The sequence below is a fragment of the Diadema antillarum genome, unplaced genomic scaffold (assembly GCF_040938485.1).
Source record: "Diadema antillarum isolate AM-2024a unplaced genomic scaffold, OU_Dant_1.0 seq00000573_RagTag, whole genome shotgun sequence".
Classification (NCBI taxonomy): Eukaryota; Metazoa; Echinodermata; class Echinoidea; order Diadematoida; family Diadematidae; genus Diadema; species Diadema antillarum.
The window spans coordinates 17,949-44,675 of record NW_027271509.1 but is presented as its reverse complement, the minus strand read 5'-3'; the positions used below and the strand labels follow the sequence as shown (position 1 = coordinate 44,675).

Here is a 26,727-nt window from a genome sequence, read left to right as displayed (position 1 = left end):
CGAGCTCAAGTATACAAGACAGTTGAATCAAACCTTGAAGCTGAAAACTCTGGCTGTAGTCTAGCAGACATGCATGTGTTTTGGAGATCCGCCGAAGAATAGAATTGGCGCCCTCTCTTGTTCAAAACTGACACAAAATGAAAACGGGGACTTCCGTGGTGATGATGGAGGACTTTAATGGAGAACTACATTCGAATATTACATATTAATCGGTGACAAGATTTTGTTTGTAACTTCGTCTCTTGGAGAACCTTGATAAGAAGACCCTCCGATGTTCTGGTCCGAATTCAATCGTTATCACGGTAACGATTCCTCACCAAATGCAAGTTGGTCAAGCAGCAGCCAGATGATAGAGGATTACGACGGTGCTCCACCGCCGGGCTCCGGGAGCTTCGGCGGGGGTAATGGTGGACGGGGACATTATGACGCGCTGCTACGTGACGCATATGATTTCGCAATGAAGGCAACGGAATGCGATCGTAATGGCCAATTTCGGACGGCAATTTTTTACTATGTCGTAAGTTGGTTTTTATATAGATACCACGAACGAATTCACTACTGTAGGAAATTCACGTGTAGACAGATGGTTATGCATGTGCTAGACAGAAAGATCCGTCTGTCCGGAGGACTCTTTTTATATTTTGCCATTAACGCTGTCCTCCGTAGACAGACGGAAGGTTGCAGTACCCATTGCTGTGTGGATGTTCTTAACCACTGTCTCTATGGAAAATTGGGTGAGGTACCTCACCCTTCTCGATTGCGTCTAATTCACGGCCCTAGGTCGGCAAATTTAAGCTTGTATAGTGAAATTAGCTCTTTAAGAATACATTAAACTCACCAGATTAATGAATAATCCAAAATTTTAGTAGAATTTTCAACGTAAAACACAGCCTGTCGGGTCGTCACGTTCAAACTGCAGAAACATACACTATGAATCTATTAGCCAATCACATGCGAGGTACTTTCTACGTGTTTGTTTTACTAAAACACGTACCTCGCATGTGATTGGCTTACAGATTCAAAATGGCGACTTACTGCTTGCGAACGGCGATGTTGCGATATCGATAAAATTTCTGCGTTATAACCGAGTTTAAGCGAGTATTTCGATTGCACAATTGAGAAATTTATCCCAAATATTGCTGCATAATGTGTCATGTCATGTCAAACTTGTTTGAATGTAAAAAAGCTGTCTGAAATTTGGTTTATCGTAACGTTTGATCTGTGCGCGACTGCTCCACACAGGAGCCGCAATCATTGACTTCGGTCTGTATACGGAGGGGATCCGTGAAGCCAGACGCAGTCTCCGCGGAACATTCCCCGACGGACAGATACAGACCGATCTTTCGGTCAATGCATGTGCATGTGACTTAAGTTTTAGCAGAGCCACTACCATCAATATAAGGATTCTACCATTAATTTTGTGTTTAACTTTAACGTCTGTAGGTAAAGTTTACATATACATTTTTAGTCCATGTTATTCGTTGTATTAAGATCTAAATGTGAAATACTGTATATGCCATATATTTAGCAAGTCTAAATTCTTGCTAATCGGGACTTCCCAACGATTTTGCAAGTGAAGTGGTTAAATCCGCGTTTCGCGGAGTAGATCTACAGTAATATTGAAATTTGTGTACATGCACGTACGTAACATTCAATCATTCATATCAGGATCAGAGTCAATATTTTCGCGTGTCTTTAATTCGCAAATAGCATCTGACTCGCAAAATTTAAAGAAATAGAAACCTCGCGAAATATTTGGCATAAACAGTAGTGGATGGATCTTTATGGTCTTAATTCAGATAATCATCTGATCATGTCATGTTTGTGTTTTTGTCAATGATGTAGCAAATAACTTGATTTCCTCTTTACCATAGAATGTTATTTGCTTGTATGCCTTCTTGAAAAACATGCAAAACTATAGAATCCCATGATTTTTCTGTTGAATAAAGGTATCAGTATTGCCTACTGGATGTTGAGATATTAGTGAAACTTACTCAATGTTCTGTACACGACTAGATTCTACTGGTCCTGATTTGTGAAAGTTAAATGAAACATGGACTGATGGGTGGATGGAGCATCTTTTGCACAACCATTATAATGTAACTGTAGGGCTCGGGTTCGCTTAGCTCTCTAGCACTCATCACACACACCAAGAGCAGACTAGGGCAGCACACATGTGTATACTTGGAAGGAGATCCCTGGCTAACTGCCTTGTAGCCAGTTTATTCTTCACATAATTCGGCATGGGTTTGCATGTAAATCTGGGTTGTAACATAAATATTCATATAGAAAATCAACATTTAACAAAACATGCAAATAAGGAAACAAAGGTTAAAACTAAATACTCATAATGGTGTGTAGGCTTGGGACTGGGTGATTTGGGCATGTTTTCAATATAACAGGGACCAATGGGTGAGAAGTGAAAGCTGGAAAATGTCATGTGATGTGTGGAGTGTCTGTGATAGGTAGGGTGTATGGGTGCATGTGGATGTGAATATGTATGTGATGTGGGTTGGTGTATTGGTGTGTAAAGGGGTGGTACATGTAATAACAGAAGGGGGAATACAGTGCTAATGAATTGTTCAAAATAAATCCCTACATAACTAAAAGCAAATGATGAAAGGTTTATTAACTTTTATGTCATCAGGTTTATTCGGAGTCAGTAAGTGTAGTTCCTAGAGGACCATTCAGAAGTGATGAACACAAGGTGCAAGGTACAAGGAAGGGGTACAAAAATAGAACAGACAAACAGTATAGCAGTCACACTGCACTGTAAAACCGCAAATGACCCAACCACAACGAGCTAGGATTAGTAGGGATGAAAGACTCGGTTACTAGATGTTGATGTTATAAACAAAGCATGTTTGTGATACCTATATGTAAAAAAAACAAAACAAAAACAAAACAAAACAAAAACAAACAAACAAACCCTGAGAAGACTGTTCAAACAAAGCAATGGCAGCATAGTTGAAGAGAATATCAAATAAGGAAATTAAACTCTGGTAGTGCAATTAATGTATATTGCATGTCATGTTCATGGTTTGGTTATTATAAATGATGTGTCTCTTTGTAGGAAGCCATTCAAGCAATGTACAATGCAGCCTTAGCCACACCAAACAGCAGCATCACAGAGAAGTACTCACAGTATGTTACTCGAGTCAAAGAACTCAAGGAGCTTGGTGAGTGAAACTAAAATAATATTTTCAACATTCAAAATTATTTTTACCAAATCATTTACGTTTAAGTGACACTTAATATAAAAGAAGCAAGTGGGAGCTACAGTGGACTCCCATTATAACAAAGTCCTCAGGACTGGCATTTTTCTTTTGTTATATTGAAATTTCGTTATAACCGAACAAATAATAAAAAAACACAGGATAATGCTGTGGCCTGAATTTTTCATTTGTTGTAACCAGAATTTCGTTAATAACCATGTTTGTTATAACGGGAGTGCACTTTATGTCAATGATTGTGTCAAACTCATAATAATTATCAACCATATTTTGATTGCCCATGAAACTTGACACTAAATATCATGACCTAAAATTCAAATAATCAAGCATGTCTTGATAATGACTCTGTTTGCTTCATTTCATTATATTATTTTCTTCTAGTGAGAGCTTATAGGATGTAGAAGAACATTATACTTTATTATACTTTCAACACACACACACACACACACAAAAGAAGCTCTACTGCCCTTTGATGAGATGAATACTCGGGTAGTGCCCTCTTTAGCTGAACTTCCATAGTTTTTAACACTGTCTGCCAAAAACTGCTGCGACGTATAACAATCAGTTTGAACTTTGATCTCCATCTAGTCAATCAGACAGGGGGGAGTGTTCTGACCGGTTCCAGCAGCGTGGCACCAAAGACCAGCGCAGAGGCAGAGCGGGCAAACTTCCTGGTGAGGCAGGCGTTCGAACTCGAGGACTCTGGGGACGATGGGAGTCTGGAAGAAGCTGCGGAGCTGTACATGAATGCTGCAGAACTTTGCATCAAGGCTGTAAGAAGCTACACCTTCATACCCTTGCCATTGATAGACATTGATTGATCATTGATTGATTGATTGATTGATTGATTGATTGATTGATTGATTGATTGATTGATTGATTGATTGATTGATTGATTGATTGATTGATTGATTGATTGAAAGGTCTTCATTAAAAATCTGATATGGATTGATTGGTACACAAACAGTTGATAGGTATATTGATGGGCAGCTAAAAATAAATAAATAAATTCATACAGTGGAAACTCGATATAACGAGATGGTCGGGACCGAGTCATTTTCCTCGTTATAGCCGATATCTCGTTATATCAGTAGGCATAAAAGAAGGCATAACATAAAGACATTAATTTGCACATGTGGGACTACCCATCATATTTCAATAACTACTGATAACTTGATATTGTGTGTGAGGGAATTACTCACCTTTATGGGTAAGAAGATGTTTTTCGCCAAGGAAATCCAATATCAAGAATGTGTTTCTTATTAATTGTAGATGTTTGAATTTATAAATTTATATAGCTTGCGATTGTATCAAGATCGTCTGTGGACACCAGTATGTGGTTATCTTATGGGTGTGTGTTGTGTGGAAAGCTTGAATATGGTCTGTACAATGCTGTGTGTGTATGTGACACATTCTGTATGTACATTATGACTGCGTGTGTGTGAAGATGGGGAATTCCCTACGTAGAAGGCCAATCACAGCATCAGATTGCCTCACACCTGCTAACGTCATGATGATGTCATGTATACATAGGGCCGTCCCACCACATTTTCTGCATGTATCAGTGTGCGCACACACACACTTACACGTAAAACGCAGTGCTAGCTGGAGTGCACTGAAGAAAATGATTATGTGTGTACAAGACAGTTTTTGGCGCATCAAGCTTTACAATATCGGAAGATGATAGCACAGGCGAAATAAAGCTTTACCGAAGGCATTTTGCTTTACCTCGCTATAGCAGGTTTTGTTTGATTGACTATGTTTTTCTTTGTTTGGAAGTCACAAAATTTATCTCGTTATAGCAGTTATTTCGTTATAGCCGATCTCGCTATAAGAGTAGCATTTTACATAGACTTGTGTGGAAGGAAATTTGGGACCGGGAAAATTTCCTCGTTATAACCGATATCTCGTTATAGCAGTGTTCGTTATACCGAGTTTCCCCTGTAGTATGTTTCTATTTGTGTGTGATATTGAGAGAATGTAATAGAAGTACTCTTCACAAACACTGAAGCATATTAACTATTGTAGTTATTTCCAATTTTTATTCATATCCTCTAGAGTAAAACAAATACCCCAGAGCAGAAGGTGAAACTCAACAAGTTAGCAAAGCAGGCCTTGGACAGGTAAGTGTGTTGTGATCTCATTATTTACTGGTAAAATGTGCATTTCCATATCTTTCTTACGTCAATGATTGAGATGGTGTCATCTTACTTTGAAAATATTTAACATCCCTACTGGACATGAAAAACCACTCAACTGTAATAGATGCCACTTAGTGGTGTGTTTCCCAAATGCTAAAAATAAAGATGTTGAGACAATGTGGCAAGGTTTTACAAGCTAGGATTACTCCCGAGAAAGCACTCCCAAGAAGGCAATAACATCTAGTCTTTCCAATATGCATGCATATCACATTTGCAGTTAGGTTATGATTGTTTCCACATGACATGGCATTTGAGACTTCAATTTTTCTGTGGACATAACTTTAGTTCTCCCATGTACATCATTGAAGTCTTTATGAATTCTTCTCAAAGCCCTTGTGATTACAAAGTTGAAGGTGATGCTAACCACTTCATAGACAAGCAAGCACTGGATGATGTAAAAGTTTATGAAAGCTCTCGTATTTAAACTTTCATGTAAAACTCCCATTGATTACTTGACTCCAGGGCAGAAGCAATCAAGAAGAAATCCTCACCAACTCACAGTCTTCCAGCCCCTCCCCAAGAAAAGCCATCCACGGGTCAGACCAGTGCCGGGGTGGACAATGTACTGTCCAGTCTACCGGCCATTCCCAGAGACCTCCCCGAGGTGGATGACCGGTCGGGGGTGCCTTCTGCGACCCCGGGAAGGTCAAACACACCCAGGGAAGATGGGAGAGGTCGCAGTGGCACAGGAGGATCTGCGGGAGGTCATGGCGGGGCTGGGGGCTTTAATGGTGGAGGTGGAGGAGGAGCAGGAGGAGGAGGTGGTGGTGGTGGTAAATACACCGCTGAGGAAATTGCGGTCCTGAGGTGGGTAAACTTACCTTTTTTTTCCATTTGTATGTGTTGGAGCCCAACAGAACTATGGTGAAAATGTCCGCAAAAACAAAAAGAGATTGCCAAATCAAAGCATGGTCATATGTGTTGTATCGTGGGTTACAAGAACATAACTATGGTGACTCCAAAATAAGGGGGGAACAGAAAGAGGTGTGGTTGTCTCCTGTTGTTATTGCAGACTCTCTGTCTCCACTTTATGTGCCAGGACTTTTGAGCAAGATTGTCAATAGTTTGGAATGTATACTGAGACACATGCTGAAGCTATTTGCAAAATGACATATGGAACAGGCCAGTAGCATTTGACTGTATGAGGTCACATAATATGACTTGCCTGGGTGTCTAGACACCTTATGAATTACTAGACACAACAATGTGATGATACAAAAGATGGTTCTATGAACATTGCTTGTTTGTTTTATCTATTTGAACACGGATAAAAAACTCGCATTCCGCAGTTGAGGCTGTTTATGAATATGTATACAATAATGAACAAAGATATAGCAGTCATGAAATTCAACTATGGAGATGAATCTTAACCAAAATTGATGTATGCAAATAATTAGATATTGAATATAAATGATAAAGAATTTTTAATATTTTAATGTTTTTGGCTATGGTTTGAGGAAAGAAATATCAGTGTGTTGGTAAAAATATACTGAGTGGTTCTAACATATTTACTTGACCCCCACCCCCCATTTGTTTTACAGGAAAACATCAGAAATCAATGGCCGCTCATACCTTCCATTCATCTCACAGGCTGACCTCAAAGAGAAGTTCGCCTATCCAGTGCCTTTCACGTGAGTGTTTTTACCCCAGAAGATTTGTCAAGATCACCCCAAATCCATATGACAGTCAAAGTGCAGCACTTGACAAATTAACTAAATTATAAGCATTCTTTGAGAAGTAATACAGTTGTAGGTACTTCAGATGAAGTGGTTGTGAAATGCAGTGATTGTAATTAATGTTTTTACAGAGTAATTAAATACTCACTGAAACAGTTTCCTTGAAGGTGATTCTTGATGAGCAATTGAGCTTCATGAATATTGCCCTGAGTTTCCCTTTGGAGCATGTGGGTTTAGCACTGTTAGCCTGTAAATGATGACAAACAATCTAGATGGTGTTTGGTTCATTTGGTGTACACTTTTCATGTTGCTTTGTAGAAGTTAAGTGATGTATGGGTACTGTGTTCGTAACACAATAACTTTAAAGTCATTATTATGTTAGTCATAGTATGAAAGTCTTACAAATTCAATGATGGATTTTAAATGGTGCATAGATTCCAAAGCAAAGTGTTGATTTCGGAACTTGACCAGTCTTGTTCGTCAGTCACATCATCAAAGTTTCTCAAAACATAGTTGCTGTGAACTGGTTTCTGTTTGTGTTGAAATTTGGTAAGCGCTCAGCCTGAACTGCAGTTTTGTTCCAACAATAAGAATGACCTTTTCACAAAGAAGTTAAAGCTGAAATTATAGTATGTTACCATAAGAAAAACATGATGATATAAAGTGTACCTGTAGATGAGTTTTGTCAGTTTAGCAAGTAAAAGGAATAGAAGAGTGGAATAAAGATACAACTCAATAATTGCTTGATACAGGAGATTGATTTCCAGTTGTGCCTTTCTAGAACATTTTTGTTTTTGATATGTTTTTTTTATGTGCTATTCCTTGCAGAGATAAAGATGGTAAACTTGTGTTGTGTGCCAAGCAACAAGAGAGACTGGGGAAGTGGGTGCGACCATCAGACATTTGCAGCGACCCCAAGCTGATCTATGCTGTGTCCAGCTTCAGTGTGAGACAGGTTAGTATGATGCACACCCTGTATGTAGATATCTGCCATTAGGTGATCCCAAAGGTTGTTCCCAACATGAAATGCAACAGGGTGGGACTATTGAAGAGTTGCTGAAGTCTCTTGAGTAATGCATACACATCACTGACTGTATGTAAGTCATTTATTCTGAGCTTTAAAAAGTACTGAGTTATTGATGTGTGAGCTTGATATTTAGGATGAGCTTCTCAAATTTGAAAAAAAAAGAAAGAAATGTACTTACGATTCCTTAATGTAGAAATCTTTGTTGCCATTCCATTAAACCTTCAACTTTTAATCTAAAAAGATAAGCACTAGCCACATTAGTGCATCATCACATTTGACTTTACAGTGGGATTTTCTCTATATTATTATTTTTTTCATATCTTTGCTGTTAATTGAATCTAATTCCCTTCTTTTTCCTGAAGAGGATTAATGTTAAAACTGGTAAGTCAGAGTACTAGTAGCTCCTATTTTGGTATGCATGTCTGTCTTGAGTTATTGTTCTTCCCCTGTTGTCTGATGCTCACTTTGTTTTCTCTGTTCATGTTTCTCTTCAGACGATAGTGCAGGACTGCTCATTCCTGGCCTCCCTAGCAATATCGGCCAACTACGAGAGGCGGTTCAAGAAGCATCTCCTTACAAAGTGAGTCTAGACATGGCTAGCCCCACATTTAAGTCAAACACCTGCTTCTATTAGTGTGCAACAGAAGTCCAAAGTTAACCTTTATAAGACCAAGAAGATAAGAAGAAAATTATGAAGAAGGCATCTTTAAGATTGATGAATTTAATGTAAGTTTGTGTGCTTTTTCCTGCCGTGGTGAATATACAGGATTCAAAATTGAATGAACATTGATTATTGTTCCGCCACATATTAAAGACACTTGACATCTCAGAGTATTAAATATGCTGTTAACCTATTGAGGACGAGTCCCAAGTATACTCAGGCAGGGGTCTACGGGAAATGCGTGTTGTAGCAAAATTAGTCCGTCCTCAACGGGTTAATTTTTTTTTTTAATGAACTCTTATACTCAGTGAAGTGTGTTTGAAGAGCTACAATGTGTAGTAACTGAAATATGTGTAGACATATTCAGTTTTGTTTTATCATTCTGTTGTTAGAAGTATTTCATACCATAATGTATTCATACCATAATGTATTCAATTTCAGCAGAATTCTTGGGCAGCGTGAAATATAATGTTTTCTCTGTGTAAATGGTCATTTTTTTGTTCTTTTTTTTTCAGCATCATCTACCCCCAGGACCGGAGTCACAAGCCAATTTACAACCCCTGTGGCAAATACATGGTCATACTCTGGATAAATGGGGTCAAGAGAAAGGTAAGGTGATCGCTCAAATGGTTTTGCAATGATTTCCTTATGTACCACCAGACTTACTTTCTCTGTCCTTTGTATTGTCGTAGCTTAGTCGTCTGTGTAAAAAAAAAAAAAAAAAAATGATTTGTATGGTTGAGTGCTGAGTTTGCTCTTGTAAAGGTTTAGGATAGACTGGAAAATTTCTTGCAGTAATGAAATCAAAGTGATTTATGCAAGGATTTCAAGCACATTTCCATAATTGGGTGTTATTTCTGGTAATGCTCAGTTTTAAGAGCTATAGTTACAGTTTGTAATTGAGATTTGATATTGAATTACCAACCATTCACTATTTTTATCTCATTTTTTTTGAAAGACATTTTATTACTTCAAGTCTCCATTTCTCTGTTTCTACAGGTCATCATAGATGATTATCTCCCTGTGGACAAGCGTGGTGACCTCCTGTGTTCATTCTCTTCCAATCGCAATGAATTCTGGGTGTCGCTGCTGGAGAAGGCCTACATGAAAGTCATGGGTGGATACGACTTCCCTGGATCAAATTCAGTAAGCAACAACCATGATTAGCTATAGTAGAATGTATATATGTGTTATTATGCTTGTGGTATTTTTTTACTTTTAAGATTTTTTTCTCTCAGTATCTATAATTACCTCCGCCAAGGAAGGAGGTTAACTGATCGTCAGTGTTGGTATGTCTGTTTGCAAAATAACTCAAAAAGTTGTGTACGGATTAAAATGAAACTTGCATAAAAAGTCGATATTGACACAAGGAACACCTCATTCAATTTTGGTAGTGATCTGGGTATTTTTATGGAGTTTTTATGGATTTTTCATATTTTGGCATGTAAGGTCAACGAACTTGGGGTTCAGGCTTTGCGTACTGGAGGTTTACATACACGCACTAAAGCGTGTGCTCTGCTCGGGCAAGGCGCCGCGCAATGACGTAACAAAAGGCTTCTATTTTGGGAAATTGTATGCGTGTAAGGGTGGAAACAAGTTGCTGGCTCGGCGGAGGTCTGTGCTCTCCGAGTACTTTTCTAGTTTGAGATGCAGCAAAAACATTTTTTTGCATAATTTCAAGAACTAAATAATTTAGTATGTTGTATTAGTGAAACCATGGTTGAAAGAGTGATTAGAAGATGTTTGTGTCATGTATCCATTTCCAGAAGAAGACTTCCCAAAAGTTTGATGAACTCTAATAAAAGTTGTTTATAGTTTGTTCGACAGCATGTAACAAACTTCAGTCAATTAATGCACCTGTCTTCATTCAAGTTCATGACTTTCACAGGTGTTAACCTCTGTACAGAAATATGTGCAAAAACATTGTTGATTTCTGGGCGGAGTCCTTCATTGAACTGCAAAAATCAATACCTCATTCATTGATTTCTTTTGTTTTATGATTTGATTGACAGGTGAAGTGTAAATACCATATTGATCTTATTGTTTGTCTAACCTATTGTGCTATTAAATGAAATCTACCATTCTACATGTTTGTTTGGAATTTGAGAGCATGGGGAGGGGGAGGGTGAGGGAACTTTACTCTCAGGATGTTGTTTGAATCATGACAGTGGCATGGAAGCAACATCTAATGGCACGGTCAGACTGGCAAAAGATCAAGAAGTTTGGTGGGGGCGAGGGAACTATCCCTAGTTAGAGTGGGAATTTTCGTGAGAAGTTTCACAGGAAGTTTTGCGGGAAGTTTGCGGTCACACTGGCAAAATTTCAAGATTTGAAACTTCTTATTTTCTCTTGCCAGTCTGACTGTGCCTTCTGTGAAAAGTTTAGTAATATTGGATAACTGATACAAATGTTATTTGTATTTTTTTTTGTCCTGTGGGCACATCAAAAATAATCATAATTATATGGTTAAAGAAGTACAACATTAACATACTAACTAATTAGCTTCATACTCATAGGAGCAATGAATATGTTCTGTAATCATGATGAAAGATTTACAAATTGTAACTTCCTTGGTCAGAGATAATGTGCAAGAACACTGAGTGCTGATTTATCTCGAACAGATCAGTAGCGAGCTTTAGATCTGGGGCACACATGCTATAAGATGACGCAGCCTCCCAGGTTGGACAATGGAAACAGATGTCTCTCGCATGTGCAGAACACCATTTTTTGCCTAATTAATGTCGTCTTACCGTTCCCATCGCAGGTCTAAAGCTTGCCATTGGTTGATTTTGAGGATATGTGGAATAAGAGAAACCCTATCATGAGAAAAAAGAGACCAAAACAGCTAATTGATAGTCAATGTCTGATGACAATGTTTTTAACTTGTCTGAAGATTGTTGCTTAATGCAAAATGTTGCCAATAAAGCTAATTACATATTTTCAAACAGTTGTTTCTTCATCAAATACGATATTATGCACTGATAGGCCAATTAGAGTTGGTTCTAGGTTACATACTTTATAACATAGACTTCATGTTTCAAATTTTGTTGTTTTTTTTCTTCTTAGAACATTGACCTCCATGCACTGACTGGCTGGATTCCAGAGAGAGTGGCTATCAGGCCGGACTCAAAAGACTTTGACGCCGACAAAATCTTCACCAAGCTGAAGGATCGCTTCCATCGGGGGGACGTCCTTGCGACCGTGGCAACAGGCGTGATGCCCGAATCGGAGGCTGACCGGGCGGGACTCGTGCCAACGCATGCCTACGCCATGCTGGACATCCGGGAGATAAAGGTAGGTGGGCGTTTGGCCAACAAGAAATTCGTCAAGGGTTTAGGTAAACATGCAAGCTTTGAGTTCATAAACAAGTTTAGAGGATGATTATGAAACAGGGAATATGATATCATACTGATAAAGTAAGATCAATGTAACATACTTTTAGATGCCATAATTGCAGTCCTCTTTTAAAAATCCTCTCAATACCAATTTATTTTCATGTGAAGATTGAATTTACTCTCAGATTTGGGTGTTGCTATTATCTTAGCTCAATATGCCAGTGAGTCTTGTAAAGGAGAAATATAACTTCTTTGAATTTCCTTCAAGTTTCTGTGAATACATAAAAAAAAAATCCAGTTGTAAAGGGACAAGTCCCTGCCCCAGATTTTTAAGCCTTTTGTTGCATTATGATGATGAATAAAAAAAGCATAGTTTTAATGACATTCCTAGCCACCTTTTTCCTCTGTACCATTTGCATATTTCAAATCAAGGCCTCCCTCTGTTTTGATTTCTCGCATAATCCTACAGCACATTTCCGCAAGTTGATAAAGTTTCAGATGATTTTTCTACTTTTTCATTCTTCTGATTTTACACTACTGTTAAACAAGGAATGTTCGCATGCATTTTAATTTTGCGAATTTCGCGGGAGCCAAGCTTCGCAAAATTAAAATGCACGTGAAAGTTCTTGTCTACACTATAGTTATACGCATTGAATGTTAGAGGCAACTCGCAAAAATTTCATGCCACGAAAAAGGCCGTCGGCTCCAATTCGCAAAAATTTCATGCCGCGATAAATATTGTGTTTTACAGTATTTATAAGATCTAACTTGAGCATGGAGTGGCATTACATTTCATGCATGTGAAAGAATAGTAATGGTTCAGATTTGTTTGTCAGTCAGAATTTTCTTGTAACAGGAAGACTCAACTTTTGGTACCACTCATTCCCAACCAATGACAAACTTGCATGTTTGAAATCCAAAGTTATTATACGCTGTACAGATTTCTGGTCTATGAATTAAAGGAAGAGTTCATGTGTGTTACGATATCCCCCGTAATTATGAATTAAAGGAAACGTACATGTATGTTATGATATGCTGCACCAGAAATTATCAAGTATTCAGCAGAACTTTCTTGTATCAAATCACAAGGTAACTACAAAATTACTTTGATGTAGAGAGATATTGTGGAGTAGCAGAGGGAAATTTAAGCTGGTGGCATGTCGTAAGAATGACAAAATATTGTAGCAAAATTGTTATGATCTGTCTGCATTGCACTTCAACTGAGTCAGAAATGTTTGTTTTGTTCTCCTGATGGAACAGGGAAAGAAACTTTTCCAACTGAAGAACCCATGGAGTCATCTCAGGTGGAAGGGACGATTCTCAGAGGCGGACACCAAGAACTGGACGCCGGAACTCCAGAAGGCCCTCAACTTTGACCCAAAGAATGCCCAAGAATTTGACAATGGTATGACTGCCCTGAACTCACAAGTATTATCTTTCTGACATATACCAGCATGACTTTATTATATGTTGTATGTCTCAATATACAACACCAGGGACTAATGTGAACATTAGTTATTGTTGTTGCTGTGTGTTTCTTTCTTTGTCCCTAAAAGATAAATCATAGAATACTTTGATAAGACTGTGCAAAATCAGCGAAGTCTACAAGACCACAGTGTTAAGGAATAATACTGTATACGCTATATATTTCGCGTGGGTTTTATTTTCGCGAATTTCGCGAGTCGGGAGCTATTCGCGAAATTAACAACACATGAAAATATTACCTTCCAAAATGAATCCCTTGCCTTGATGATACGAACATTTCAGTACTAGTATACCATGTCACGGCTTACCGAACAGACCATACTGGCTATTAAGCTTGTTTACGCACGTCCACGTCTACTTACGAATACTGTAGAGAGCCAATCCATTATCGCAAGGGGACCACTCGTCAGAAATCTAGCGCGATGGACTTAACCACTTCAAAAATGTTGAATTCTAACTTACTAGTTCGCAGAGTTTGGTAAGTTTTTTTCATGCAGTGTATAACTAGTATCATTCTTATTTGCTAGTAAGTTGAAAATTCACACTTTCTTTGCCACTTCATATTTTCTCTGGTCCCCCAATCGCAAATTTAACCACTCGCGAAAATGTGTGACAGCGGCAATTCACGAAAATTTATGTACGCGAAAATTATAGCGTATACAGTATAGAATTTCGTCAGTCTTGTTGTTTCTTTGATCCACATCCTTATATTTAGATAGTATGCTAAAAGTCTATGGCCTTTTTGTTTTCATTTGCTTCTGTGGCAAGATTTGAATCCCATGTGTCATACTTTGGTAGAAATATGTTTCAATTCCAACGTCTGTTTGCCTCATGCTCTAGGTGTGTTCTGGATTGACCTAGAGTCTATGTGTCACTTTTTTGATGTCATCTACATGAATTGGAATCCAAGCCTCTTCCCACACACATATGTCATGCATGGGTGAGTCAAGTTTTTATTGAACATTAAGACATAAAATACATAAATATACCGTATATCTGTGACCCGCCAAAAAGGGATCCGAAAGTCGCTGATGGCTGAGCCGAAAATCAAGTTTAAAGTAAGATCATCAAAATCAGTAAAAATGATTGAATGTCTTTTTTTGGCATGATGTTGTAGTCTAATGTTTTGTCTATGATTTGCCAAAATTTCGAAGCTAAATGATCAAGGGAAAGGCAAGAAATTAACATTTTTCTGGGCCATGATTTTCCGGCTTGGAATGGAACAACGTGTTAGAAAATTTAGATTTAGCGCCGCAGATAGACTCTGCCCCAAGCAACAAGGGAGTGATCTTATTGGTCGGTGCATGGCACCATGGTTACTGATTGATTGTGCGTAGACTGCTTGGCGCTAAGCTTGAGTGAACATCGCAGATGTTGCTATGAGCAGACCTTCTATTGTCAAGAGGTGTAAACTGTTTTACCTCCCCTTATCACGATTGCGTCAGAAAGAAAACTTTGAAGGTGGTTTTCTCAAAATTCTGATTTCCTAGACCATTCAACATGTTCTCATACAATCATCAATATCTCCGCAACAGATGAATTTTATGAGTCGCAGTATATATTAAATTAAAGCAGGAGAGTAAGGGAATAATGTTATGTGATTTTCAGAAAATCGACCTCCCTCGACTTTCAGATCCTTTTGTTGTAGTGGGTCACATATTGTATTATAAATAAAATATTAGTTGATTATAGTGATAGTATATTCATGTTACCATTTTTATCAGTTGGACAACATTAAGACCAGGAAATGTTTTTAAATGTTGTATTATGGGTTTAGTGCAGTCCTGTAGTGAGATATGAATACATGCTGTCTTTTACTTGTATGTGGCTGATGGAAATGATGTTATTATCAAAAAGTGAGCTCAAGAACAAAAGATTAAGGAATATCAATATCTGCAACAGTGGCAGAACATTGCCAATGTTTTCCAAGAGCTGCTAACCAATATGGCAGAATTGCTTGAATAAGTACTGCACATAGTAGCAATTTATCAGAGTGTGCTGAGTGGTATTACTAAAATTTGGTCCCATGGGTCCGTCGCTGAAAATTGGCTTTCTTCTCCGTAGAATGTGGTCTGCTGCAGAGGGTCCAAAGAAGGACAACATCAACATCGGCAACAACCCTCAGTACCGGCTGGAGGTGAAGGGTACGGGGGCGGTCTGGGTCCTCACAAATACGCTAAAAATAAATGTTAGGACTCAGGAACTGGTTACAGGTTTGGTGGCAATGTTTATTGAGTGTCACATTGTATCATGTCCTTCAATCACACAGTATTGACCGATTCGGGTTCGTTGAGGGCAGCAGACATTTTACGGCACAGGGCGCAGCCATAGTGGGTGTATCAGCGACCCCCCCGGCTCTCCCCCACCCCGGGGCAACATGTTTATCACGCACTTGTAACAAAGGTTCGCGCACTAAGCAAGCATACGCGCACTCAGTACGAGACGCCCATTGGCTAAAGCAGTTTTTCATTCTGCGCGCGTGCTAATGTAGGGAGAGGGGTGGGGGAGTGCGGAGGGGGGGGTCTGCTGATACACCCACTATGGCTGCGCCTATGCTAAAAATACACATAGCGCGTCACAGAATCGGTCAATACAATCAAGCGTAGTACGTAAGGTAGCTTTGAATACACAATCAGTGAATGTCCAGCGACATTACAAAGCCATGTTGGTGACTCGCCTTGTTCATTTCACTTTTGTCTAACTTTTCATCTCCCCCTTCCCAAGAAAAAAAGGTCTTGTAGGGTTGTCTGTTGGCCATTTCACTTTAACCCATTGAGAACGAGTCCTGAGTATGCTGGGGCAGGTGTCTATTGGAAATGCATGTTGTAGCAAAATCAGCCCAGTCTCAGTGGGTTAATATCCAACAAAGTGATGTGATTCTTTCTCCCAAATGACTGCAAGCAGTGCATTATTATGTTGTGCCTTGTAGGCTTCTCTGATTCACCAGGGGCCCGTTGCATAAAAGTTACTATTATGGTAACTTTGCCATCCAATGGTAACTACCATGGCAACAATACTCAACAGCCAATCAAAATCAAGAATTCCATGGAAGTTACCATTGGATGGCAAAGTTACCATAATAGTAACTTTTATGCAACGTGCCACAGGTGTGTCTGCTTTGGTACAAATAACATGTTCTCTACTATGCTGTACACTGTGATCTTTAACCCGTTGAGGACGAGTCCCGAGTATACTCGGGCAAGGGTCTGTAGGAAATGCATGTTGTAGCAAAATCAGCCTGTCCTCAACAGGTTAACCATCGTAATGAGAATGGATATAATATATGTATTTCTTGAAAACTTTGATGTGTTGGGATGGTTTTCATGGTTTGTCATATTTCTTCAGATCAAATCCTAGACCTAGCTGGTATGTTTTAGATACCAGTGTAATGTACCGAGGGGGAAAAAGGGAAAAATGCTGATTCTTGAACTGTTGTAAACTTCCTTGTGTCAGTGAGATTGGCTGTATATATCACACTTTCATATAAGTTTTTGGCTTTCAGAATAGCAGCATTGAATTGTGTAGTTATTTCTGCATAATTTTTCCAAGTCAAATGATGTTTTGGTTTTTATATTCTTTAGGATGACTTTGCAGACAACAAGGAGTTCATTACATTGCTGGTGTACAAAGGAGGGAAGAAGGTCTACTATCCAAGTAAGCAAGCGTCATAGACAGAATTAGCCTCTCAGAGCTTGTTTTTGATAGCCATCTTCACCAAATTTCACATCTTTCCTTCACATAATCACAATGTAAAGCAAAACTTGTGTTACTCCTTATAGTCATATCACCAAACCTTCTGTGAATTTTAGATAATTTTGCATGAAAATGAAATCATTAATATGGAACAGTCAAATGTTGTATGTGCCACAGCATATAGGTAGATGAGGTGTGATCATATATCCTTCATTATGCAATTAAATCTTGAGGGCCCTGTTTCACAAAGATAATTGCAATTATTCTCAGTGAGTACAGCAGTAGGTACTATATCAGTGAATTAAAATGCGTTTGAGTTTGAGTTTATTTTATTTCACTACGGGTCACTCACTTCAGCCATTGGCTGTTCCTCTGTGAGTCCGTGTAGTTTAAAGACCATACAATTACAAAATACAAAATTTGATACCTGGTATACTGTAAGAACGAAAAAATAAACAAACATACAAATGATTGTGCATTATTCAATGTGTGTTGCCCAGCCAGTGCAATGTAAGCTGCTACTATGTAAAATCAGAAGACTGGTGTGGAAGGGACCACGCAGTGTGATCTATCTAGAGGGTTTGAAATGTCCTACTGTAAGACAAGTAAAACCTCTCAGAAATGAAATGTCAAACCCTAAGGGTTAGAACATTTTTTTAATGTTTCCAACAACAGAAGTCATCATCTAGTGAAAGTAGTTTGAGAGTCTCATAACATTTACCTTCAGCTTAAATTTTCTGTAGTAGCCATTTTTCCATTATCATTCACAAACCCATAGCTAGCTAACCATGCATCTATAGCTGTAACCAGTTGTGGCTATGCATGCATGGCATATCCAAACTGAGTGCCTCAATTTTATTTTATGCTACTTCCCTCATTTGGTATTTGTTTCCATGAACTCTTGGGGTGAACATTACCACAAATGTTCTGCCTGTGTGGAAACATTACAAATAAACTGATATTATGTTCATCCAATCTCTCACCGGTATTTTACTAAAAACTCATGTGATGCACAAAGCAAAAGCTGTTGTGAAGCACTGTTTTTTTTTTTTTTGTTGCTTTGTTTTACGTGGAACCCAGACGATCCAGGGCCTTATTTGGATGGGACTCGCATCAACAGCCCACATTACTTGTGCAAGATGATCGTCAACGACAAGAGTTCGTCCGTCTTCACAATCATTGTCTCCCAGTTTGAAAAGAACAACACCATACACTACACCCTCAGGGTAATGACAGGATGATTATGACATTATTTCTATCATAATGTCATATAATATATGTTCTTTCATTTTTCCCTCTCTTTATGAATTTAAGATTGTGTCCTCTTCTTGTAACGCTAAAAAAGTGTAGCATTCATCCTCAAATCGCCACAATTTTCACTAAAATCCACTCAGAAAATAAGTTTTCGTCAGAGCAAAGTGTGCAAACTTGTAAGGCAAACTGTGGGTTTTTGTCCCCGCCGAACGAGTTCGAGCAGGGGACTATGAAACGGGCTCCGTACGTGTGTGTGTCTGTGTGTCCGTCCGTCCGTCTGTCTGTCCGTCTGTCCGTCTGTCCGTCTGTCTGTCTGTCCGTCTGTGCGTCCGTGTGTGATCAAAATGTTCAATTTGCTACTTCTCTGTCATTTATGAGCCAATTTTGATTCTGTTTGCTTTATATGATAGCATTACATGGGAGCTTTGAAACTTCTACACAGAATTTCAGTTGTGACCTTTGACCTTGACCTTTGACCTATATTGTACATTGGCTACAAAATGCTACTCCTTCGCCATTTCTAACCCGATTTCGATTCCGTTTGCTTTATGTGATGGTAGTAGGTGAGGGCTTCAAAACTTCTACACAGAATTTTGACCTTTGACTTCTTTGACCTTTGACCTTGATTTTTTGACCTGTATTGTACATTTTGCTACCAAATGCTACTCTTTCGCCATTTCTAACCCGATTTCGATTCCGTTTGCTTTATGTGATGGCACTAGGTGAGGGCTTCAAAACTTCTACACAGAATTTTGACCTTTGACTTCTTTGACCTTTGACCTTGATTTTTTACCTATATTGTACATTGGCTACAAAATGCTACTCCTTCGCCATTTCTAACCCGATTTCGATTCCGTTTGCTTTATGTGATGGCACTAGGTGAGGGCTTCAAAACTTCTACACAGAATTTTGACCTTTGACTTCTTTGACCTTTGACCTTGATCTTTTTACCTATATTGTACATTTTGCTACTAAATGCTACTTTCGGCGGGGACATATATTACGCACCGCGTAATTTCTACTTTTCCTTGTTATTCCAAAATTTGCGTGTCTGGTATACTATTATTCATTGTGTATTGAATACAAACTGGGGTCTTACACCGTGGATGAGAGTAACAATTTTCTTGTAATTGTACTGTTCTACATGCAATACAGTTGTCATCATTTGGAAATGTATATTTGATAGCACTTTTTTATACCTAATCATTGCGGGTGCCAAAGATTCATTTACATTTTACAGTGGATTTATTTAACATACAGTGCTTGTAATCTTGAGACTAATTACCTCCGCCAAGGGAGGAGGTTATGTTTTCGTTACCGTTGGTTTGTTCGTTAGTTAGTTCGTAAGTTCGTTTGTCTGTGTGCAAAATAGCTCAAAAAGTAGTGAACGGATTGGGATGAAACTTGCAGGAAAGGTTTAGAATGACACAAGTAACAAACAATTAACTTTTGGTAGTGATCTGAGAATTTTGGGGGAATTTATGAAGGATTTTTGATGTTTTGGCAAGTAGGGTCAATGAACTTGGGAGTTCAGGCTGCACGTATTTGAGGTTTGCATGCGCGCACTAAAGTGCGTGCTCTAGTTTCTACTAGGGCGAGGCGCGCCGTGCAGCTGAGGGTTTGTGAGGTAACAAAGGCTTCAGTTAGGAAATCGGGCAACTTTCAGCACACAATGCTACATATGTACGTATCTATATGGGTGGAAATCACTGATATCTCTATGGAAGAACAAGATCAGTGGTGGAAATGAGCTGCATGCTTGGCGGAGGTCTGCGCTCTCAGAGTGCTTTTCTAGTTATCATTGTAATAATTCAATTTTGAGAGACTAGTTTTTGTATTTATGTGTGTGTGTGCATGAAAATCTCTTTTAGGCCTATGGAACGTGTGACTTCTGCCTGTCAAAAATAGCCGATCCATACAAGCACACAAAGTCGGTAAGTAGAAATAGAATTATAGTAGTTTTTTTTCTTGAGTTATTAGTACGCAAGCCCCAAACATCATACAAAGCTCCAATTGTGGATAAAATTATATGATATTTATGGCAAATCACAACACTTGTGTTGACTGAAATACCGGTACAACATTTTCAAGTGGCAATGTCCCATATTAGCATTGCAGCAATGTTTCAAGATACATTTGGAAAAAACACACATTGTAATTCACTGTATCTGTTTTTCCTTTAATGATGAACACTAGTTGACTCTTGTATGTGATTCTACATCTCAGTAGACAAAAGTTGAATGTTTGATTATAATCAAGGTAAATCAGCCACATCCATGTTTTAATACAATGTTAATCAATTCCATATGAATTGGTTTAAATTTGATATGCTTAGAACAATTCATGTACAGATCTAAATATGTTAAATATTTTGCATTCAGATATTAAATCATGTTGGGTCTATGATTGTACTTAATTTATTCATTGGAAATTGAAAAGTGAATGAAAATGAAATGCAAAATGAAATATTGACGTCTGCGCCTGCATTGCAGATGACTGGTGAGTGGAAGGGTAGGACAGCAGGTGGGTGTGCGAACAACAGGGAAACCTTCAGCAACAACCCAATCTACCAGGTCACCCTTCAGGATACTAGTAGGGGCAACTGTCTCCTCGTGGACCTTAAAGGACCCAAGTAAGTCTTGACCAGCTCTCCTCCAACCCCTCTATCTGCCCCATTTTCTGACAAAAGGACGTACAGTCACCCTCTGCACCCAAGTCAAATCCAAGGGGAATGGAGAAAAATTCTTTGAGTCATACAAATTTTGACTCACAGTTGTTACATCTATAGAAGTTTTTGTTGTCTTAGCCAATTTTTCGACTTATGCGAGGTTGACTTAGGTGAGGTTGACTGTATATAATCTTCTGAAGACATGCTGGCTCTATGGATCCCCCCCCCCCCCACCATTATTTATGAATGCCTCGGTGTTCCTCTGGAAAACTCCCCCATGTGTAGCCTTTTTATACCAACATCATATCTTCAGTTCCAGTCTTACTGAATGATCTTACCTTTGTGCACATTCATAAAAATGTTTGATCAACTCTCACTTGATACATTTGATTTTTTTTTCCAGCTTATCTCATATAATCATATCATGCTTATCTCATATATCATGCTTACATGTATCTCATAATATCATGCTTATCTCATTACATGTATATCATGCTTATCTCATTACATGTATATCATGCTTATCTCATACTGTAGTATATCATGCTAGACATGACATGTATCAATGCATGTTGCTATAATTATTACTCAAGCACATACTTTTGCTGTTGTTTCATAGAATTAGAGACATACTTTCTCTTATCCTTCAGTAACAAAAGGATTCGATGTACGCTACATTATTTTCTCACGTCAGGGATGGGGGAGGGGGGAGCAGAGAAAGAGAATGTTCTTGAGTGGTGTCTCTATTTCAATAATGTAGCACAGCAGAGTGTAGAAAGTATGCAAGATGGCTTGTATTACCTATCACATTGATTTGATACTTTGATATCGTGGTTTCTTAGTCTCTTGCTTCAGATCATGGATATGTTAATATCAAACAGACGAAAACCAAACATGTCAGCATTTATTCCAATATGAGATATACTGTGATTGCTGGGAATTTGCTATTCCAAGAATGATATGCTCCACAATTATCATTGGGCATGTTTCTAGCCGGAGATAAGTCATAATACAAACTGATCTGTTTGTTGTATTAGCTTATACGGTATGATGGTGTGCTTGCTGTTATTAAAGTGCTCACGTCATGGGTTAGATGATCAAAGGTTAATTGTTGAGGTGGCAGCAAAGGTGTCTGTGTTCTCACCTGATAAAATTGTGTAATTATCCCATTATCAAAGTATAAGAGATAAAAGAATGATGTGGGCTGTTGACACAAGGCCCATTGTATGTGCCTGGTGTAAGGGCTTTTTCACAGAGTAGACCGGGCTTTTTCACAGAGTAGACCTGACTTTAAGGTTAAACTGTACTTTCCAAGATACTGTACATGTATAATATTTCATGAACTTGCAAAAAGAGTTTAAGCCACCCCCAGTTATTATGATTCCCAGCCTCTCAGAAAAGATTTGTGCAACATAAAGCTAGAAGAATACAATTTCCTTTATTTTGAAAACATAACGAAACCTGCCAAACATGCCTGATATTTGTGACGTCACTGAATGGACTCGGCAAGCAAAAGCAGACTATGTCCTATAAATAATGCCTAGGTTCAAAGGTGCAACTGTTTTCCTAGCTGAGTGTTGTATTCATATCAAGCCATGATAAATGCCATACCAATGCAAAGTGAATCTATTGCTTTTCCATGTCATTTGAATAATCTGCTTTTGCATCAACAGTAACACCATCTATCAAATAAAAGGTAAAATTCCATGTCTCTCATGCACTGCTGTTAAATTGGTCTATTTTATTGCATTGTACATCAGGTAAACTTCACTGAATTTTCTCTAATTCATCAGAAGTGCTTTCATTACCACCAGACATTGTATGCATTTTCTTTTTGCTCTTGTTGTATTCCCCATTATGGAATGAGCAAAAGTCTTATATTTTGTCATTTCAAGATTCTAGCATGGACACAGCATATGATTTGTGCCAAGTTGTAATTTTCATTGAATTTCCACTTAAAATGCATGAGGTTGCATCACTTTGAAGCTCTCAACTTTTTGTTTGTCAGCTGATGAAACCCGGAAGTGGCAGAAGTTGTGACAAAAGCTTTTTTTTTTAATTGTTAGCTGATGAAACCCCGAATATAAACTGCCCTCCCCCACCATACTTTTAAAAATGTGGCACCGGCTGTGAAGTGTATAAGGCAATAAGCCATTTTGTCACTGTTCTTCTCTATCTGTTTCCAGTAGTTCTTGTGTTCAAGCAAGAATCAAAAGTCATCGAACAATTAGTATCATTTGATGTACAAGTGTAAGATGAACTGAGCTGTAACGAAACTGAATTTCTTTCCCATTCAGCTCTCCTTGTGGGTCACATAACCTTAGATTTCTTGGTAGAGATTTGAATGTGAAACTTGAGTAATCTGTTTCTCATGCCTTGAGCTTCAGAATGAAAAAAAAAATGATTAGAAGGAGAAAATAAAGCCAAATTCTTAATCAAAATGTAATTGCCCATTCATTGTAGGGTCCAGTACAACTGACATCTGCTGCTTTATATAGTGTACTGTCTAAGCTGTTATTTTTGTGGGGTTTAATTTTTGCAAATTTCATAAATTACTGTCGGATCGCAAATTTAACAACATGCAAAAATGTTGCCATGTGCAGGGTAATAGTGCACTTACTGATAGCCTCAGTGTCAATTTGCGGAAACAACATCTCACGAAAATGCCTGTGACCTCATTCATGAAAATATCTGTTCGCAAAAATAACAGCTTATGCAGTAGTATATATAATAGTATTCAGGGTGGAGGAGGTAAATTTCTAAATAAAGTAGCATGTTTGAAATTTTAACATTTGACATTCATAGAAGTCTGTAAAGGAGGGATTTACTATATACCTTTACCTTTGCTTTGTTTGGTGGCATTAGTGTGTCTTTCCATTTTTGCTTTTGATAGAAACTACCACGTTGGGTTTGAGATCATCTGCATAGCAGCAGATGGAAAAGGCAACGGACGCTTCCAGAAAAAGACGAGTGGAGACTATCGGTGAGTTCATGTAGATCTCAGCAGATCTGGATGCATTCATCAAATTGGCAATGTGATAAGATTTGAAAGAAATGATACCCTGACCCCTGGCAATGGGAAATCTGTTCAAGGAGTAGGGAACAGGGCTGTAGATAGCAATGAAAAGTATTGCTGAGTAGCATATTTTTACCACCTTCTTGGATTTTTTCTTTTTTCATTTAACCCGTTGAGGACGAGTCCCGAGTATACTCGGGCAGCTGTCTATGGGAAATGCGTGTTGTAGCAAAACTCAGTCCATCGTCAATGGGTTAAAAGTAAGGAAGTATGCTTTACTGAATGAAATATATCCTTGCTATCATATTTGATTAGCATGCTTTCAATAGTTGGTGCTGTTTTCAAATGTTTGAACCAAAATGGGATCGTCATCTTCAAATTTTATTCTCCACTGTGCACAAGTATATTTTTTAATCGGCAGAGTCTGGTCGCCCTGCATTAAATTCAGGAAATTCATCACTGTGAATTGATAGTTCTAGTGTTGTGTTGCAATGGGGAGAATTCAATTGGTTCTTTGTAGGGTTGTGAAATATGAAAGTTGCTGCAGGGACTGTTTCTGTCTGTGTTTCCTGCTAGCATGTGGGTCAGAACTCTCGAACTCTCCCAGATTTACCAAAAGACTCATTCAAAATGCATTCATCCAACTCATTCAAAGTCTTAATCTGTTGGAGAATGTTTATACAGGTCCTATATTAAAGTTGGGAATGAAAAAAAAAAAGTTAAGCTTTAGTTTTGTTCTGTGTTGATTTGTTTTAGTTTTTAGGGGTTATTTTTATTTCTTCTTCTTTCTTTCTTTTTTTTAATGACAGCTGTATTGATTTCAAGTTACGTGACTGACATCAATGAACACTTGGGCTGTGGAGTCTCCCTCATTGCAACTCCCTAATAAATTAAAAGCTTCTTCATGTCCTGACATAAAATATAAAAGCCTCCCTTATTTTGGCATTATTGTTGCTTGTTGGGTTTCAATTATAACATGTAACTAATTCCCTGACAGCTTTTTGGAACCTTCCTAATTTTGTTGTTTGAATGTTGGCAGCCCTGGATCATAGACCAAATTGACTGTATTGTTGTATGTGGTTGTATAGTAGTCTGTACAAATATGACACTCAAAGACAGATTTGTTATAACTTAGCCAGACTCTGTAATAGAATATTTGTGTCTTCTTACAACAGAAATGGTTTTACAATTATGGAGCTCGAAGACATTCCGGGTGGAACTTACAACATACGACCTACGACCTTTAGCCCCGGTCAGGAGTCACCTTTCTTCCTCACCATCTCCGCCTCCTGTGCCATGAAGGTCGTTCACCTCCAGTGAGCTGCAACTGACCAGTCGTGCTGCAGTCTCAACCTTCCCACGATGCCTTGCCCGAGTACTGCATAGTCATTCGCTGTTTAGATACAGAGAGAGAATTCTACAAGGGTTCCACGGAAGCGTAGCCACAGCTCTTTGAGGGTATGGAAGGGGTACGCATGACAAGAATGTGGTTTAACGTGCAATCCATTGGACAAAATTAAGTCTCCCTTATAAGAAACCTTGTTGTAAATAGTGACATAGGTGTATGATGCTAGCTAACACTGTTGGAAGCTCACTGCACAGTCTCACATGGTAGTGAGAAGATATTCGTAGTGCTGGAATGCTGCTCTTTTGTTGTGATTATAACAATTCTTGAGAAGCCACTGGAGTTTACTCATAAACCTCAATTCAAACAAAGTATTCAGATTGACCATTTAAATGTTACATGGCATGACCATAAGATTACTGTACAAGCTGAAATTTTCGCGTACAGATATTTTCGCGAATTGCTACTTGGAGGACATTTGCGCGTGTTGTTAATTTCGCGGTTGCGAAGGTCTAACTGAACGTAACTATTTGCGCATTGTTATTTTCGCGTGTTGTTATTTTCACGGTTCAAAGGCGATTCGCGAAATTCGCGAAAATAAAACCACCGCGAAAATTTCAGCTCGTACAGTAGATTTCTGTTTTGATCGCATAGAATTAGAAAAATGTACAGAGCATCTCTGCTTGGAAGTGCAAAAAGGACATATGTGCTGCTCCAGTCCCATTCTCATAGTTTGATCTCTTGGTGCATCACCAAAAGATGCTGGCAGTTGTTACGAGTTGCAATAGTTGAAGTTGCCGTGGTAACAAGTGAAATGCATGCAGCTGATCAGTTGTTGTCCAGTTGTTTCTTGAAAGAATGATGTCATTGTGATATTCAATTTGCTGCTTGGTGGTATATGACTCTTGCCGTCTGAGAATAGAATACATGATATCCCGTCAATCCAGACAGATGTACCCATGGGTGAAGACAAGCAGCTACTGGGTTCCATTCCTAATCTTCAATATCATATGATGATGAAGCAGACCCTAATGAAGTGATTGGTTCAGAGTGTTCACATGACCAGGCAATTATATTGCCTAACACAGAAATTTGCTTATGACTGGTAATTAGCACTTTCACATTGCAATGGT

The 26,727-nt window shown here is 38.5% G+C and overlaps 1 protein-coding gene across 1 annotated transcript; it reads left to right on the top strand.

Annotated features, from left to right (window-relative positions):
* Positions 1-210: 210 nt before the first annotated feature.
* LOC139735376 (calpain-7-like) lies at positions 211-25,814 on the top strand. Its single transcript, XM_071646125.1, has 21 exons — positions 211-517; positions 3,074-3,179; positions 3,822-4,006; positions 5,292-5,356; positions 5,897-6,171; positions 6,557-6,560; positions 6,976-7,065; positions 7,939-8,065; positions 8,632-8,717; positions 9,314-9,407; positions 9,798-9,944; positions 11,865-12,092; positions 13,394-13,538; positions 14,459-14,558; positions 15,683-15,806; positions 17,200-17,272; positions 18,392-18,537; positions 20,437-20,499; positions 21,058-21,197; positions 24,127-24,216; positions 25,425-25,814. Exons 1-21 carry the CDS (start codon positions 272-274, stop codon positions 25,567-25,569), a joined length of 2,679 nt encoding a protein of 892 aa, XP_071502226.1. The 5' UTR covers positions 211-271; the 3' UTR covers positions 25,570-25,814.
* Positions 25,815-26,727: the final 913 nt, after the last annotated feature.